We start from the raw sequence: 15594 nt of genomic DNA, 5'->3' as shown, positions 1-15594 counted from the left end.
CAGGAGAAGCAGTTATGATTAGAGGGTGGGAACTTTCCAGTCCCACTCCTGACCTCTGGGGAGTGAGGAGGACCTGGAGGTTGAATCAGTCGCCAGTGCCCAGTGATTCAATCAGTCACAGCTATGTAGTGAAGCCTCCATAAATCCCCGAAGGACAGGGTCCAGGTTGGTGCGATCCAGGGTAGAGCGGCACTCTACTCCCTTTCCCCATACCTCACCCTGTGCATCTCTTCTAACTGGCTGTTCCTGATTATGTCTGCTTATAATAAACCAGTGATTTTTGTAACTACAATGTTTATCTGAGTTCTGTGAGCTGCTCTAGCAAATTAATCGAAGCTAAGGAGGGGGTCATGTGAATAGATAAAATCAGTCATCTTAATTGTTTCATGTTGATTGTTAGTAGTAATACTAGTAATAGCAATACATCTCTACTAGTAGAGATGAAGCATAATCATTCAAAAGAAGTAACTCACAGCAGCCGTGAGTTTAAGAAGCAAGTCTCACCCATAGCCTACTCTTTTTTCCTTTGAGCAATTTTTTCAGTTTTTTAAAACAAAATTGCCCTTTTTTGTTTCTGTATAGTGTGCTCTGCACATTGTACTGTACCTTTGTTGAAAATTATTTTTACTAAGTTTTAAATAATAAATAAAATGATGTTGCCAAACTGATGAGGTTTTGGTTAGCCCTGCTTCATTTTGATGTGTTGAGGGACTTCTTTAATAAATATTTCTTGATACATGTTTAATATGCAATTTTAACTAAATTATTTCATGAATAAGAGCAAATAGAAGTTAGATTGTAAAGATTTTCAGAAGTTTCCTTTATTTGACCCTGGATCTGTGAACCAGCTACCATCAAGGTTAGTTTATGTAAGAGCTTTTTCCAAATGTTTTTCTATTTGGCAGAATCTTAATTGATGATGATATGTGCTGAATTAAATTTGGCCTTAGAATACATTAGAGAGATATGGAGCCAGTATTGGTAGTAGTGGAAAGCTTGTGTTAAATAGTTTGATGGAAAATGAGAGTGGAAGGAAAAAGATAAAGAATAAAAAAGAATGAGAACGAAGGACTAAGAAGATGATGGAGATCACTAAAAAGTGAGGCAAATGGTGGATGGTGATGTAATCAGCTTATTTTTCTGTAATTAATACATAATTGAATCTGAATAAATAAATGTGAAGGTCTGAGTGTTAAAAATAATAATGGATAGCCATATTTGAATTCTCTTAAAAAAGCCCCTCTCTGAGATTTGCAATGTCTTCAGAGTCCTTTGAGAAAACAGGAAAAACATCATTTGGGAACTATGTGAAGTACAGAGGAATAATAAAGAACAGTTCAAGAGCGAAGGTTAAATTCTATACCATTAGCTTCCATTCTTTTCACACTAGTCCATTTTCTACATGTCAGTCAGATCATCTTTGTACTCTCTTGCCCTTTGAAGGGATTTTTTACCTTTTTATGATTTTTTTGTAACATCTTGCATAGAATATGTGTTTATTGAGTTATGTAGATCTTTCAAATGTTGACATTTATCATTCAGTGTCAAAAAAATCACATTTGTTCATGTCACCACCAGTTTCATCCAAAAAATCTTTAACTATTGGGAAACTGTCAATTTCACAGGGATGGAAGTTTTGCAGAAGTCTAATTTTCACTTAAAAGCTTCAGTTTTATTATTGGCAACAAACATGTCAGATTTTTTCTTTGAAGTTGCAAGCTCATTTTGATCATCATCTTAGAAAATTTCTGCCAACTTTCTACATTGGAATAACCATAATTTGTCTGCAGTCATTTTGATAGCTCACAACTCAGTCACACTAATGCTTTTCCCTGAGACATACTCTGTATGCAGCAGCAGTGCTTTAAGCATTTAGCATCACAAATTGAATGCATTTTGTCATACAGAATATTTTTATAAAATTGTATTCAAATTTCAAAACTTAATGAAATTAAGTGAAACTGGCCTTAAGAAAAACCCCCCACAAAACTTGGTGTGGGTGAAGAACACATGACTCCTAGTACATTTTGGTTCCATTACCTCGATCGTAATTCTGTTGTGCCAGCGGCTTACCCAGCCTCACTTTTGTACCTTATGTGCAGATGTCATCTCAGTGAAGAAGGCACACAGCTTCCTTGTGTTATTATGAAAATAGTTTTGATTTTGTGGGTCACGATGAATTCACAGTTCACACTTTGAGAACTGCTGTGATGCAGGGTGATTGGATTTAGGTTGTGGTTAAGGTCTGCTGATTAGGTTTCGGGGAAGGTAAGGTGTCTCTGAGGAAATGATTTTTAAGCCAAGCAAAAGAAATGTGTGAAGGCTTTGAAGTAGGCAAGGTTGTTTGTGTCATCAAGGAACTTCAAGAAGACCAGTATACATAAAGTATTGTGATCAAAGGGAAGAGTAATACAAAAAGGGGCCAGTTTATTTGAGACTTTAGAACCCATTTTAAAGATTTTTGTATTTTACTAGTATCCTCTGGCCATGGAAAGACTTTTTTTTTTTTGTAGCAGGAGAGTGATAGGACCCAATTTATGTTTCAAAAATAGCACTCTGGCTGACTGTTTTAAGAAATTTAAAAAATGATACATTTAGTTAGGTTCTTTCCATATTTATAGTTGCAAAGTCTTTTCCTTTTACTAAGACTTTAATTAAAAATAAACTCAGGACATACTTAGTAACTTGATTCAGATCTTTCAGAAAGTTTTGCATGGCAGAAAAAGAGCAAAAAGGAATCTTATTTGGGGCCACACACATTTTATTCTTTAGATAAAATATCTGCACTTGCCATGAAACATCTTTCAAAAATTACTTTTGTTACATTATTTAGAATAAGTAGATGAATATTTATGAGGGCAGACACTCAGGTAACTTACGTATTGGGTGCACAGATGACAATCATAGAAAATAACTCCACAAAGTCAATTCTCTGGAGGTACTATATGTGAAAAACATTTATTTCTCAGAGAATGCTTACTGATTCCCTTTACCCCCCATTTATTCAAATTAAAGGTGTCTTTTATGTGTCACAACTGTGATGACATGGTAATATTGAAAAGTTACTTCTTCTTCTTTTTTTTTTTTTTTAAATTAAATCTTTATTGTTCAGATTACATTTGTTCCTCTTTTTTTTTTTAATTAAATCTTTATTGTTCAGATTATTACATTAGTTACTCTTTTTTCCCACCATAACTCCCCTCCACCCAGTTCCAACCCCACCCTCTGCCCTCACTCCCCACCCACTGTCCTCATCCATAGGTGCACGATTGTTGTCTAATCTCTTCACTCACCCCCACACCCCTTTCTCCCCCCCCCCCCCCCAAGAATAGTCAGTCCATTCCCTTTCTATGTCCCTGATTCTATTACAATCACCAGTTCATCAGATTATTTATTCACTTGATTTTTAGATTCACTTGTTGATAGATGTGTCTTTGTTGTTCATAATTTGTATCTTTACCTTTTTCTTCTTCTTCCTCTTCTTACAGGATACCTTTCAGCATTTCATATAATACTGGTTTGGTGGTGATGAACTCCTTTAGCTTTTTCTTATCTGTGAAGCTCTTTATCTGGCCTTCACTTCTGAATGATAGCTTTGCTGGATAAAGTAGTCTTGGTTGTAGGTTCTTGGTATTCATCACTTTGAATATTTCTTGCCATTCCCTTCTGGCCTGCAAAGTTTCTGTTGAGAAATCAGCTGACAGTCGTATGGGTACTCCCTTGTAGGTAACTGATTTTCTTTCTCTTGCTGCTTTTAGGATTCTCTCTTTGTCTTTTGCTCTTGGCATTTTAATTATGATGTGTCTTGGTGTGGTCCTCTTTGGATTCCTTTTGTTTGGGGTTCTCTGCGCTTCCTGGACTTGGAAGTCTATTCCTTTCACCAGGTAGGGGAAGTTTTCTGTCATTATTTCTTCAAATAGGTTTTCAATATCTTGCTCTCTCTCATCTTCTGGCACCCCTATAATTCGGATGTTGGTACGCTTGAAGCTGTCCCAGAGGCTCCTTACACTATCTTCATATTTTCGGATTCTTTTTTCATTTTGCTTTTCCGGTTGGGTGTTTTTTGCTTCTTCGTATTTCAAATCTTTGACTTGATCCTTGCGACCCTCTGGTCTGCTGTTGGGGGTCTGTATAATATTCTTTATTTCAGTCAGTGTATGCTTAATTTCTAGTTGGTCCTTTATCACAACATCGAGGGTCTCATTAGATTTCTTGAGGATCTCACTACATTTATCGGCGGTCTTACCAGTCTTTTCGAGGGCTTCTAAACAGTTCTTTAAAGACCTTAAAAGTGTGGTTTTGAACTCTATATCCAACAGTTTGCTTTCCTCCAATTCTGTCGTTTGTGTCCTGTTTCTTTGTCTCGGCATTTTTTTATGCTTCGCTGTGTCGATAGAGTGCCTTTCTGTGCTAAGTGTCTCAATTACCTAAGGTAGACACTCTTGGTGCACCCCCTTGTGGGCTTTGTGCACAGTCTTGTTGTGGTTAAGCCTTGATTGTTGTAGTTATCACTGTGAGGAATTGACCTCCAGGTCAATTGGCTGTGAGAATCAGCTGTGTCTGCGGTGGGAGAACTTCTGTGCTGGAGACACCCCTCTGGGGCTAGACTTGCTTCGATGGGGCTTTGGTGCTCACTGAGTCTGCCTCCTGAGTGTGTCTTTTATGGTTCCACGGAGCTTAAAGCTGGATGGTCCCACTCTGACCTCTGGGCTTCCTGGCTCCTGGATCTCTAGGGAGGTGCTAATCTAGCCTTTGCCTGAGGCTAGCCAGCAAAAGCCTCCCTGCAGGGCTTGGGCGGGGCGGGTCCCACGGGATCAACAGGGCGGGGTTAGCAATTATGGCTGCTCTCAGTCTTGCCCTCAGAGGCTCTGCTTCTCAGTGTCCCAGTAGTCGCTGCAAGCCCCACGGAGAGAAAGCTGCCCTAGGGTTCTGAGCGATGCCAGACAGTCCCACTTCTCCCGTATGAGTCTGGGTCCTTAGAGACTCGCCCGGAACTGGAGCTCAGAGCCTGAGACTCCCTCCCGATTGAAAACAACCGCGCCCTCAGCCTCCAGCCCGCTCCACATGCACTCCGAACCTTAGTATTTTACTTCAGCACTGCGCCTCCTCTGAGCCTCGGTATGCTTTTCTCTTTCCTCCTAGTTGTAGAACATCCACTCAGCCAGCTTTCCTGGGGTTCTGGATGATGTCCGTTCCGTCTTTTAGTTGTATTTTTGAAGTGGTTGTTGGAGGCAGCAAACTCCCGTGTTTACCTATGCCGCCATCTTGGTTTCTCCGAAAAGTTACTTCTTTAAAGACAAAGCACCTTACAGTTTATTAAATGGAGAGTAAGTGACATTGCTTTTAATGCATTACTCATTTCTCTCCAAAATATTTTTATGGCCTTAGTGTTCCTGGATCTTGCAATCTAGCAAGAAAAAAAAAGAAAAGAAAATGCATTATCTTTTACTTACCCTATTAATATTCTTTTTGTTAGCATATGGCTAACAGAGACCCATTTTGCGATTACTACCAGTTTAATGTGCATTGTTTTTTTCTTCAGTAATACCTAGCCTCTTTTGGTTTGTTTTCGGATATATCACTTTTAAGGGTTTTATGTTGATGGAACCTCAGCCTCTTTTTTCCTATTACCTCTCTTAACCAAATGTGGAACTTCACATTTGGGTGTTTCTGCCAAACTGGAAAGAATCTGTTGGGTACACAGTTGGTTAATTCAGACTGGAGGAAGTTCTTCCCCCAGCAGGCTTAATCTTTTCAGCGAGTGGGTGTCTGACAGAAAGGCGAACAAGGTGAGCAGTCAGTCTTAGAGGAGCAGCTAGGCTTTCCCAGCTGACCTGGGGCCTTTATTTCTGGTGTGCTCATCTTTTGGCCACTGTGAGAACCTTATTACACTTACTTATGAAATGTTTTTATACCTTGAGTTTAGATTGATATTTTAAAAGTCTTGTCATATTTTATTTTATTTTATTTTATTTTTTAAATATATTTTATTGATTTTTCTACAGGGAGGAAGGGAGAGAGATAGAGAGCCAGAAACATCGATGAGAGAGAAACATCGATCAGCCGCCTCCTGCACATCTCCCACTGGGGATGTGCCCGCAACCAAAGTACATGCCCTTGACCGGAATCAAACCTGGGACCCTTGAGTCCGCAGGCCGACGCTCTATCCACTGAGCCAAACCGGTCTCGGCAAGTCTTGTCATATTTTAATTATCCTGGATTTCCCAGGATTGTTCTGATTTTAAATATTCTGTCCCTCCCCTCTCTCTTTTCATCTAAATGTATTCCTCAAACAAAAAAATGCCTTTTTTTCATACTTGATTCCTGTTAATATAAATACTTGTCATTAGGCAAGTAAGTCACTGAAATACTCAGTTATCATTGTCTATGTCGAACATTAGCTGTAAAAGAAATCATGGTGATATTTATGTGCTGTTAAGATAGGAGAACATAGTGGTATTTCTTTTCTTCAATTAGGAATCAGTAGATTTGATCTTTTTTTCTGACATGGTTATTGAGTTGATCATAATGGTGATGACAAGAAGCATTATCAGTGGGGGCATTCTTTGGCCTGCAACTTTTTGACATGAAAGAATTAGCTTCTGTGTCATTCTTTGTCCATTAATTGAGCAGTGAGTAGTCCTTAATTTTCTAAGTATTTAGGCAATCATATATTATTCCCTTCTTTCTCAGAATTTTTTTTTTTGGGGTCTGTAAGTTTGTGTGTGAGTGTGGTGTGTTTGTGTAAGTTTTGTTCATATGAGTCTAGGAGAAAAGAGAAAATGGATAGTTTTGGAATTTAGATTGTAGGGATGTTGGAAATAAAACGAAAGGAAGTTAATTTTACTACTGATGTCAAGATAAAAGAATTGTAAAGACTTAAGTTACATTTTAGCACAGTTCTTTTCTTTAGCCTACAGTGCAAATAACACATAATCAAGTTTCTTTGTTTTTGAGAATGACTTCTACTTAAATGGGATCAGAGAAAGCTTATTATACAGAATTTTTCTCAACAAGATGTCTTTTTTTTCTCTCCATGGGAGACATGTGAAAATAGCTTTATCAAAATGCTTCTTTGTAATGATATTTTTCATGAGTTTTTAGAATCTATACTATTAGGTATTTTTATTAAAATTGTAGTAGATCTTAGAAGGCAAATTTAGAATGCATTAGAATTTTGAGATTTTAGTTAATAGCTGAAACGTTTAAAATTCAGTTACTATAGTTATTGAAAACTTTCTAGCCATTGTAAATACAGAGATAATTTTAAGCATAGCAGGTTGGTTTACTGTAGATAATTAGTAACTGGTATTTCCAGGTGTTGAAGGCCTTCCAACAACAAGAACAAGAACAACAAAAAAAATAAAGGCCTTCCAACAGAAAGACAGACAAAATATTAGCTTAATTAACTGAGGAGCAGATTATTCGTAGGTATATCAGTTTGCCAGGGCTGCCATAACAACATGCCACAAACTGGGCAGTTGAAACAACAGAAATTTATTTACCCACAGTTCTGGAGGCTGGAAGTTTGAGATCGAGGTACTGGCAAGATGGTTTCTCCTTGGCTTGCAGATGGGTGCCCTCTTGACACCTCTCCACGTGGTCACCTCTCTGCGCATGTGTACCCCTACTGTCTCTTCCTCTCCTTATAAGGACAGCAGTCATATTGGATTCAGGCCTCACCCTAATGGTTTTATTTTAACTTAATCACCCCTTAAATACCTTATTTTCAAATACCGTTACATGTTGAGGTACTTGGGGGGTGAGATTTCAACATACGAATTTTAGGGGAACACAATTTAGTGCATAAGAGTAGGCAATGAAATCAATTAAGGAAAACAGTACTACATGTAATTTTAAAAATTTACTCATTTTTCCCCCCTTTTATTTAATAAGGTTTGTGTAGAAGTGCAATTGTTCTGTTTTTTCTTGTATATATCCTAGCCGGAGAATTTTCATCCTTGGGCCTTCTCATCATGTGCCCCTCTCTCGATGTGCACTTTCCAGTGTGGATATATATAGAACACCTCTGTATGACCTTCGTATTGACCAAAAGAGTAAGTATAAAGAAATCATAAAGCTTATAAACAGCTAACGGTTTTTAAATAGGAATTATAAAATGTGAATATCATAGTAATATCTCAAAAAATAAAATTTGTTGTAATTAATCTACAAAAAATAAAAACAAAGAAAGAAAAATCTTCTATGTGCTTAAAAGACAACCACAGTTTTTCTGCCAGCCACAAAAATCTGTCAGATCTGCTAATCTCCAGACTGTAGGAAAGTACTCTGTACTCATTGTACTGTGAGACAAGAAAGTGGTTCCCCCTCACAACTTGGTGAAAAATTCTGGGCGGGTTAGTCTACCTCTATGTATATCACTTTCCTCACTGTAAATAGATAATGGTGATAATGCCTTTTTTCCTCCCAAATTATTTTTATGAGAAAAAATGAGCCTGTAGTTGTGAAACTCGGCAAGAAAGGTGCTACGTAAATCTTAAGTGCATTTTATTTTTAAGATGTTGATTAGTTTGATTTATTTTTTCCATAGGCTTTCAGAAGTCACATTTTTAATTTACTTGGGCATTATTTTAAATATTGGATGTGTAAAGTAAAACTTACTGACTTTGAATAGTAGTTTTGGAGAATGGGAGCATAATTTAGAAAATACAGAATAGTACAGAAAATAGTGTTACAAATACTCATCATCCAATATTTACTCAGAATTTCCCCCTCATCTGAACTCAATTTTTATTTCCATTAGTATCTACCTTTATGGACTTGGTATGTATCTTTACAGTTCATTAAATTATATTTTAAGTATGTTGAGTGTTTATTTCAAGAAATTTTACAAAATATACTAATGTAGAGTGAAAGAAACCATTTATAAAGGAAAATGATCACCTCTTTTTTTCCATAGTTCTCTAGTCCTAAATTTCCGTAATTTGGGCTTTTAAGAATCATGGAGTATTAGCAATTTGTTAGAATATATCTTATTAATAAAGCTGGAATATTGCTAGCATTATTCCCTAGGTTTTTAGGGGACATACTTTATTTTTAAAACTTTGTTGTGGCATTCAGAAAATTTTGGTATTGGATAGCCTGCCAAAGAAGGAATGGAATGTTTTTAATCATATATATTTTTGTAGAAAAAAATCTTAGCACCATTTGTAGTTCTCTTTTTGATATTGGTAAACCCATTTTTCTGATGTAGTTATAAAAATGTTGGTTCAGGCGCTAGCTGATAGTGCAGCGGTTCTCAACCTGTGGGTCGCGACCCCTTTGGGGGTCGAATGACCCTTTCACAGGGGTCACCTAAGACCATTGGAAAACACATATATAATTACATAGTTTTGTGATTAATCACTATGCTTTAATTATGTTCGATTTGTAACAATGAAATTGGGGGGTCATCACAACATGAGGAACTGTATTAAAGGGTTGCGGCATTAGGAAGGTTGAGAACCACTGCGATAGTGCATTTGCCTGTGGACTGAAAGGTCCCTGTTTTGATTCCGGACAAGAGCACATGCCCAGATTGTGGGCTCAATCCCCAATAGGGAGTGTGCAAGAGGCAGCCGATCAGTGATTCTCTCTCATCATTGATGTTTCTCTCTCTCTTCCTCTCCCTCTCCCTCCCTCTCTGAAATCAATAATAATTATAAAAAAAATGTTGGTTCAGTTCTATAAGACAAAAACACTCATTTTTTTACGTATTAATTAAATTTCATCATTTTGCTGTACAATATTCAGTTTTAAGTATAATTCATCACAAGGGTCTGAATTACTAGATCATTTTAATATTATTTATGGCATGGTACTGTGGTAAATTTATGTTCTGGTCTATCCCATAAGCTTTATTTTTAAGTTTGAGGAAAATAGCATTCTTAGTGGGAATTTTCTATTCTTAACTATGGCCAGAACCTGAGATGTGAAATAATAATCCTATACATTTTATTAAAAAACAAAGCAAAACACAGAAACTATATTATTAACTTCATAAGTAGACCAGTGATTTTTCCGTATTTCAGTAGGAGTTCTAGTCAGCTATGCTTTTGTTAGCATGTACTCATTAAAGTTAAGGAAAGGCTTATACCTGGAGGTGATTTTTGTTATAATGAAAGGAACTGATGAAAAATTTAAATTATTACTTATATAACTATGTATCATAGAAAGGCTGAGTAAGTTATTACATGTATTATTGTTTTTTCCGATATGTAAAAAGCAAGCCTCTTCTTTTTTAAAAATAAAAATGGAGGAAAGAAAGGAGAATATTATGTGGTACTTCTACCTCTTGCCAAAGCATGTAGTTTTGTATTACTGGGTGGAGTCTCACAGGATAAGGATATACATTAATATATTTGTTTTATTATATTTTGAAATCTCTTTAGTTTACGGAGAACTGTGGAAGACAGGAATGTTTGAACGCATGTCTCTGCAGACAGATGAAGATGAACACAGTATTGAAATGCATTTGCCTTATACAGCTAAAGCCATGGAAAGGTATATTGATTAATATAAGAAATCCCAGAGAAATCATAGATATTAATTTCTTTGGAATTATTTTAACTACAGTAAGATAATCATTAGGGTAAAGAGATTAAAAAATGTTGGGTGGGGCTTAAAACAATACAAATGTATTCTCTCATAGTTCTAAAAAATATTTTTTATTTGAAATGAAATAAAAATTTGAGGTTGGATTTTCTTAATGTGGATTGAAGTTGGTTTTTGAATAGTTTGCCTATGAGAGCTGAACATGTGAATCGAATTGTTTGTTTTATTAGGGGGAAATATAAAAAAAAAACCACCCGTGTGTGTGTGTGTGTGTGTGTGTGTGTGTGTGTGTTTGTATTTATTGGTTTGCCTATTGGTTTACTCATTAGACATTTATATATCTTAAAATAGCAATTGCATTCTTTTATGGTATGATGCTATTAGTAATAACAACCTTTTAGATTTGGGATCAATATTGGAGGTCATTTATTTCAGCTTTACACAAAGTACATGAATCTCTTTCATAATATGCTTGTTAGATTATTATTTGGTGTCTGCTAAAGGTCTTCCAGTGATAAGGGTACTCAGTAAACTGTAAGTATGTTGAGGATATGGACAATATCTATTTTATTCTCCAATTATACCTCAGTACCTAGCACAATGCCAGTCAGAACAGTCATTAATTTGTTTTGGTACAATGAAATAATTATTTTAAGAGCTTTCTTTTAGGTCAGCATTCAAATAAGAAAGTCTTCCTTTTGTAGGTCACATTTCTCTCATTTTCAACCATTTTCTTTATATGGACTTAATATTCCATGTATAGTTTGACTAGTTTTAAATATAGTGAGATTATTCCTTCTTGGCTTGCCATCACTGTATTCTCTTAGTAAAGTATGTGGTGCAGTTTAGGTTCTCAGAAAATATTTGTTAGTTAATTGCATTATTGACGCTTGAGATTGCATTAACATTTTTTTGTGCTATTGTGGCAAATGTACTGTGGTCAGCCAAAACCCAAGGTTTTTTCATATTGTTAAACTGGATTATTTTATCCTCTTGTATTGTTAAACTGGATTATTTTATCCTCTTGTACTGTTGTGGTTGATTTCTTTTTAACCATATATATAATCTCCTTATTACTTATGTGTAATTTTGTCTTGTTGGTTTTAGTCCATTATTGCAGTCTTTCTGGATCATTTCCACTCTTAATTTTGTTATCAGAGTATTACTTACTTCTCTCGGTCTTATGTTATTGATAATCTGTTCACAAGGATAACTATGAGGACCTTCATAAATCTGGAGAAGTTTCTAAAAATCATTGTGATTAAATTATAAGCAGTTTAATTTTAGGTTAATTGTGTTTTAATACATTATAATTCTTCAGAAATTGTTAAAGCAATATGTGATGTTTATTTCTTGGAATGTTAGTATAATTGAAATGTTCCATTCTTCAACTATATAGGATAATAGAAATTTTTTGTTATTTGCTGAAATGTTTGCACATTTTGTCATTAGAAAACAGATATTTTAAACTTAATAGATTTTAATACAATAGAACCAATAAGCTGCCAGTAATATCCTTAAGGAGGTTTTTTAACAAAATAGCATTTTTATTATTTCAAAAGTAAAATGTGCATTGTGTAAAATTTAGAAAAATAGGAACTTAAAACCAACAAGCAAAATTTTTGTTCATAATTTCCCCTCTATTAAATAATACTACATCACCACTGTTAAGTATCACTTCTTAAGAAAACCTTCCCTGTCTCGCAGATTATATTAGGATCCCTAAGATTGACTCTTAGAAAGTACCCACTTTCTAAGTACTTCAAAATGTAATTTCCCTTTGTAGCCTTTCCCATACTCACCACCTGTATCAGCTGTCCATTACTAAGTAACAAATTACTCCAAAACTTAGTGGCTTGAAATCACAACTATGTTATTGCTCACAATTTTTGGGTCAGGAGGTTTGGCAGGGAACACCTTGCTGTAAAATGTTGACTAAGGTGGCTGGAATAGACTAGAAAATTCAAGATAGCCTTAGTGCTAGTTACAGACATAGTTAAAGTTTCTTAGTAAAGGGAGGAGGGAGATGATTAGAACCTATTACTACTTGATGGTGTGAAGGATGGAATAGAGTTGGAAGAGATGGATAGAAATAGTTTAGTAAAGAAACCACGGTTGCTTTGAACTAAGGAAGATGTGAATGGGGTAGGGGTAGGAAAGTGAGCAGGTTATGGGAGACATTTAAAGGTTAGAACCAATAAAACTTGGTAAATGTTTATATGTGGGGGAGTAAGATGATTTTAAGAAAATGCAAAAGTTTAAAGTTTAATAGCATGCCATTATCAGAGAAAGTAAAGCCAGCAAGCAGTAGGTATACATTTAAGAGAACATAAGATATGGAAATATTGACTTGCTTCTAACAAAATACTGAATTTCTCTAATAAACTTGGCCAATTCATGATAGGGTATTTTTTGTGTGTGTTTTGTTTTGTTTTTGACTTCAAATAGTTGAGTTTACAAAATAGAGTTTAGTATGGCTCTCAAGCACCTGAAATAAGTCTGCCCTTGTAAAATCTTTATCAGTATTCCTACTCAAATGAAAATTCAGAAAGATACAGCCTTTGAGATTAATTTTGAGAGTCTCAATAGGTTCACTTAACTGATCAAACAGTAAAGATTTTTTAATAATTTAAATGTTAACTTTAGTTGTCATTGACAGCCAGCTTACCTTATCCCCTTTCTTCTCTCTCCCCAGTTCTTTTGCTCTGCCTGATGTTTAATAGATCTTTTTAGTTTGTTCTTTGACAGTGAAAGTATTCTGCATAAAATCTGGATGTATGTAACTGTGGTTTAAAAGTGAATTTGATTGAGAAAAAAATGAGAGAAATTCTTTTTATAGGGCTCCCTAAAATGCTTGTCATTATGATTCCTTTATTTCATTTTGCCTTTAACACCTGTTTCGAGAGTTCTACAACAGCCTCACATTTGAAGACTCACTAGACCGATTAGCAGTTGTATTCCTGACTATGGTTTATTAGAAAAGATACACACAGCAGGACCAGCAAGGGAAAAAGACGCATTAGGCAGAATCTGGAGGAAGCCAGGTGCAGGCTTCCAAAGTTCCTCCCTTTCATAGGGGTGGGCCAAATGGAATGTGCTTTCTCCTGCGGTGTAACACGTGTATAATGTTTCTGGCCAGGCAAGCTGCTTTTAAGATTCAAAACCATTCCTGGCTGATGTGGCTCAGTAGGTTGGGCCTTGTCCCATGCACCAAGAGGTTGCAGGTTCGATTTCTAGTCAGAGCCCATGCCCCAGTTGCAGGCTCGATCCCCTGTGGTGGGCCTGCAGGAAGCAGCCGATTGATGTTTCTCTGTCTCCCACTCCCTTTCTCTGTCTCTTTAAAACATTCAATAATATTTTGGTAAAAAGATTTAAAATCAGGTTTCATTTTATTTTTAAATCCAGGTTTTTTATCAGGAGCTGGTTATGTAGACACTCACTGCCAGCATAACTAGGCACAACTACTGAAATTCCAGTCTCCCAGAAGGAAAGCAGGTGTTAGCTATAATGACATTTTTATAAACAATCTAGGCAGTCTGGTACAGTGTCCCATGGGGATAAAGCAGCCATAATCACATAAGGAACATTGTAAAAGTCAAGTTCCCAGATGTCACCAAGGACAGTCTTATAAGCAGGCCCTTCTGAAGATTGCACAGCAGACCTGCAGAATTCCCACTCCTCTTTCCCAATTCCAGGCTGCCATATTGCTATTCCAACTTTCTGATTTTTTGATTCACTTACATGCCACCCTAACCCTTATTATAGCTTAGGTTTGTACTAGGTCTAAAGATTTTACTTTCCTTTTTGATTATGGCCTCAATTAAGTGTTCAGATATTGGAAATGCCAGAGAAAAGTAAGATGTGTTCTTGAATAGGTCATCTTTGACAGAGGGGAAATGGCTTGTCTCTGGTCATAGAAAGAAGTCTGAGATTTTTCTACCTCAGTGCCATTTTCAAATGTGTTCTTACTCTTACTTTTATTTTTTTTAGATATATTTCTTTATTGATTTCAGAGAGGAAGGGAAAAGGAGAGATAGAAACATCAATGATGAGAGAGAATCATTGATTGGCTGCCTCCTGCACATCCCCTACTGGGGATCGAGCCCACAACCCAGGCATGTGCCCTTGGCCGGAATCGAACCTGGGACCCTTCAGTCTGCAGGCTGATCTATCCACTGAGCCAAGCCAGCTAGGGCTCTTACTCTGACTTTTATACTCATGGTTATTTGTGTATTTCTGCATATGTCTTGCAGTTAAGTATTTTTTGTTGTTATTTACTGAGATTTTAGAACAAATGTGGATTTTCTTTATGTTTCTGAGTTTTCCTTTTTTATATATGTTTTGAGTATTATCTGCACATCAGTAAGAGATTATTTAGAATTATAGGGCATAGAGGATCTCTAGAATATAGCTAAAACATTTTTGTTTGTTGTAATGGAACAGTTTCAGTTTCTATGACCATGAATAGGATGAATAAAAGTTAGTGTAAGGCATTTATTTTTTATCTCCATATGTTTTATCCTTTTTCCCCCCTCTATGATTATTTTCTATCTAAAAGAGGAAAGGAGAATAAATAATATAATCGTACTATTATAATGTTACAGAAAAACCGGAGAAGAACCAAGCAACACTTAGAGAGATGGAGTTACATTTATTATTATTACACTCGGGCCCAGAGGAAAATGTCTCTCAAATTCTGGGCGAAATCACATAGGAAGTTTCCTATATTTTTAACATCTTACCCTCTTTGCCTCCCAAATATGGGGTTCTGTTCCGGTCCCCTTTGCAAATTCTTAAAGAGCCCCTATGTGCTGGCCTTTGTGACCTCGACCAAAGGCTTGGCCTGACGCCAGCACTGATAACTTCATCTGGAGAAGGTTTAATGACCTCTCTGAAATGGGAGTAGTTTTATTTTCCTTATTATTTAACCCAGCAAGCATTTACAGAAGCCAGAAATAAGCAGGGTTAAAATTTCAAACAGCAGTTTTTATATAAGATGGATGCTTCAGTAGCAACAGCTTTAGCACCTTTAGGAATAAG

General features: G+C 36.1%; 1 protein-coding gene across 4 annotated transcripts in view; it reads left to right on the top strand.

The window, feature by feature from the left end:
- MEMO1 (mediator of cell motility 1) overlaps nucleotides 1-15594 on the top strand; it is an 84755-nt gene that overhangs the window by 44473 nt on the left and 24688 nt on the right. For all 4 annotated transcript variants that reach the window (XM_070428950.1, XM_070428952.1, XM_070428951.1 and 1 more), the window contains 2 exons: nucleotides 7945-8057; nucleotides 10392-10503. In XM_070428950.1, the coding sequence (XP_070285051.1) occupies nucleotides 7945-8057; nucleotides 10392-10503 (225 nt within the window). The remainder of the gene's footprint in view (nucleotides 1-7944; nucleotides 8058-10391; nucleotides 10504-15594) is intronic.

This window comes from Myotis yumanensis, unplaced genomic scaffold (assembly GCF_028538775.1).
Source record: "Myotis yumanensis isolate MYYU_CA2020_CCGP unplaced genomic scaffold, mMyoYum1.0.hap1 SCAF_11, whole genome shotgun sequence".
NCBI classification, from domain to species: domain Eukaryota; kingdom Metazoa; phylum Chordata; class Mammalia; order Chiroptera; family Vespertilionidae; genus Myotis; species Myotis yumanensis.
This window is presented reverse-complemented; position numbering and strand designations above follow the sequence as displayed.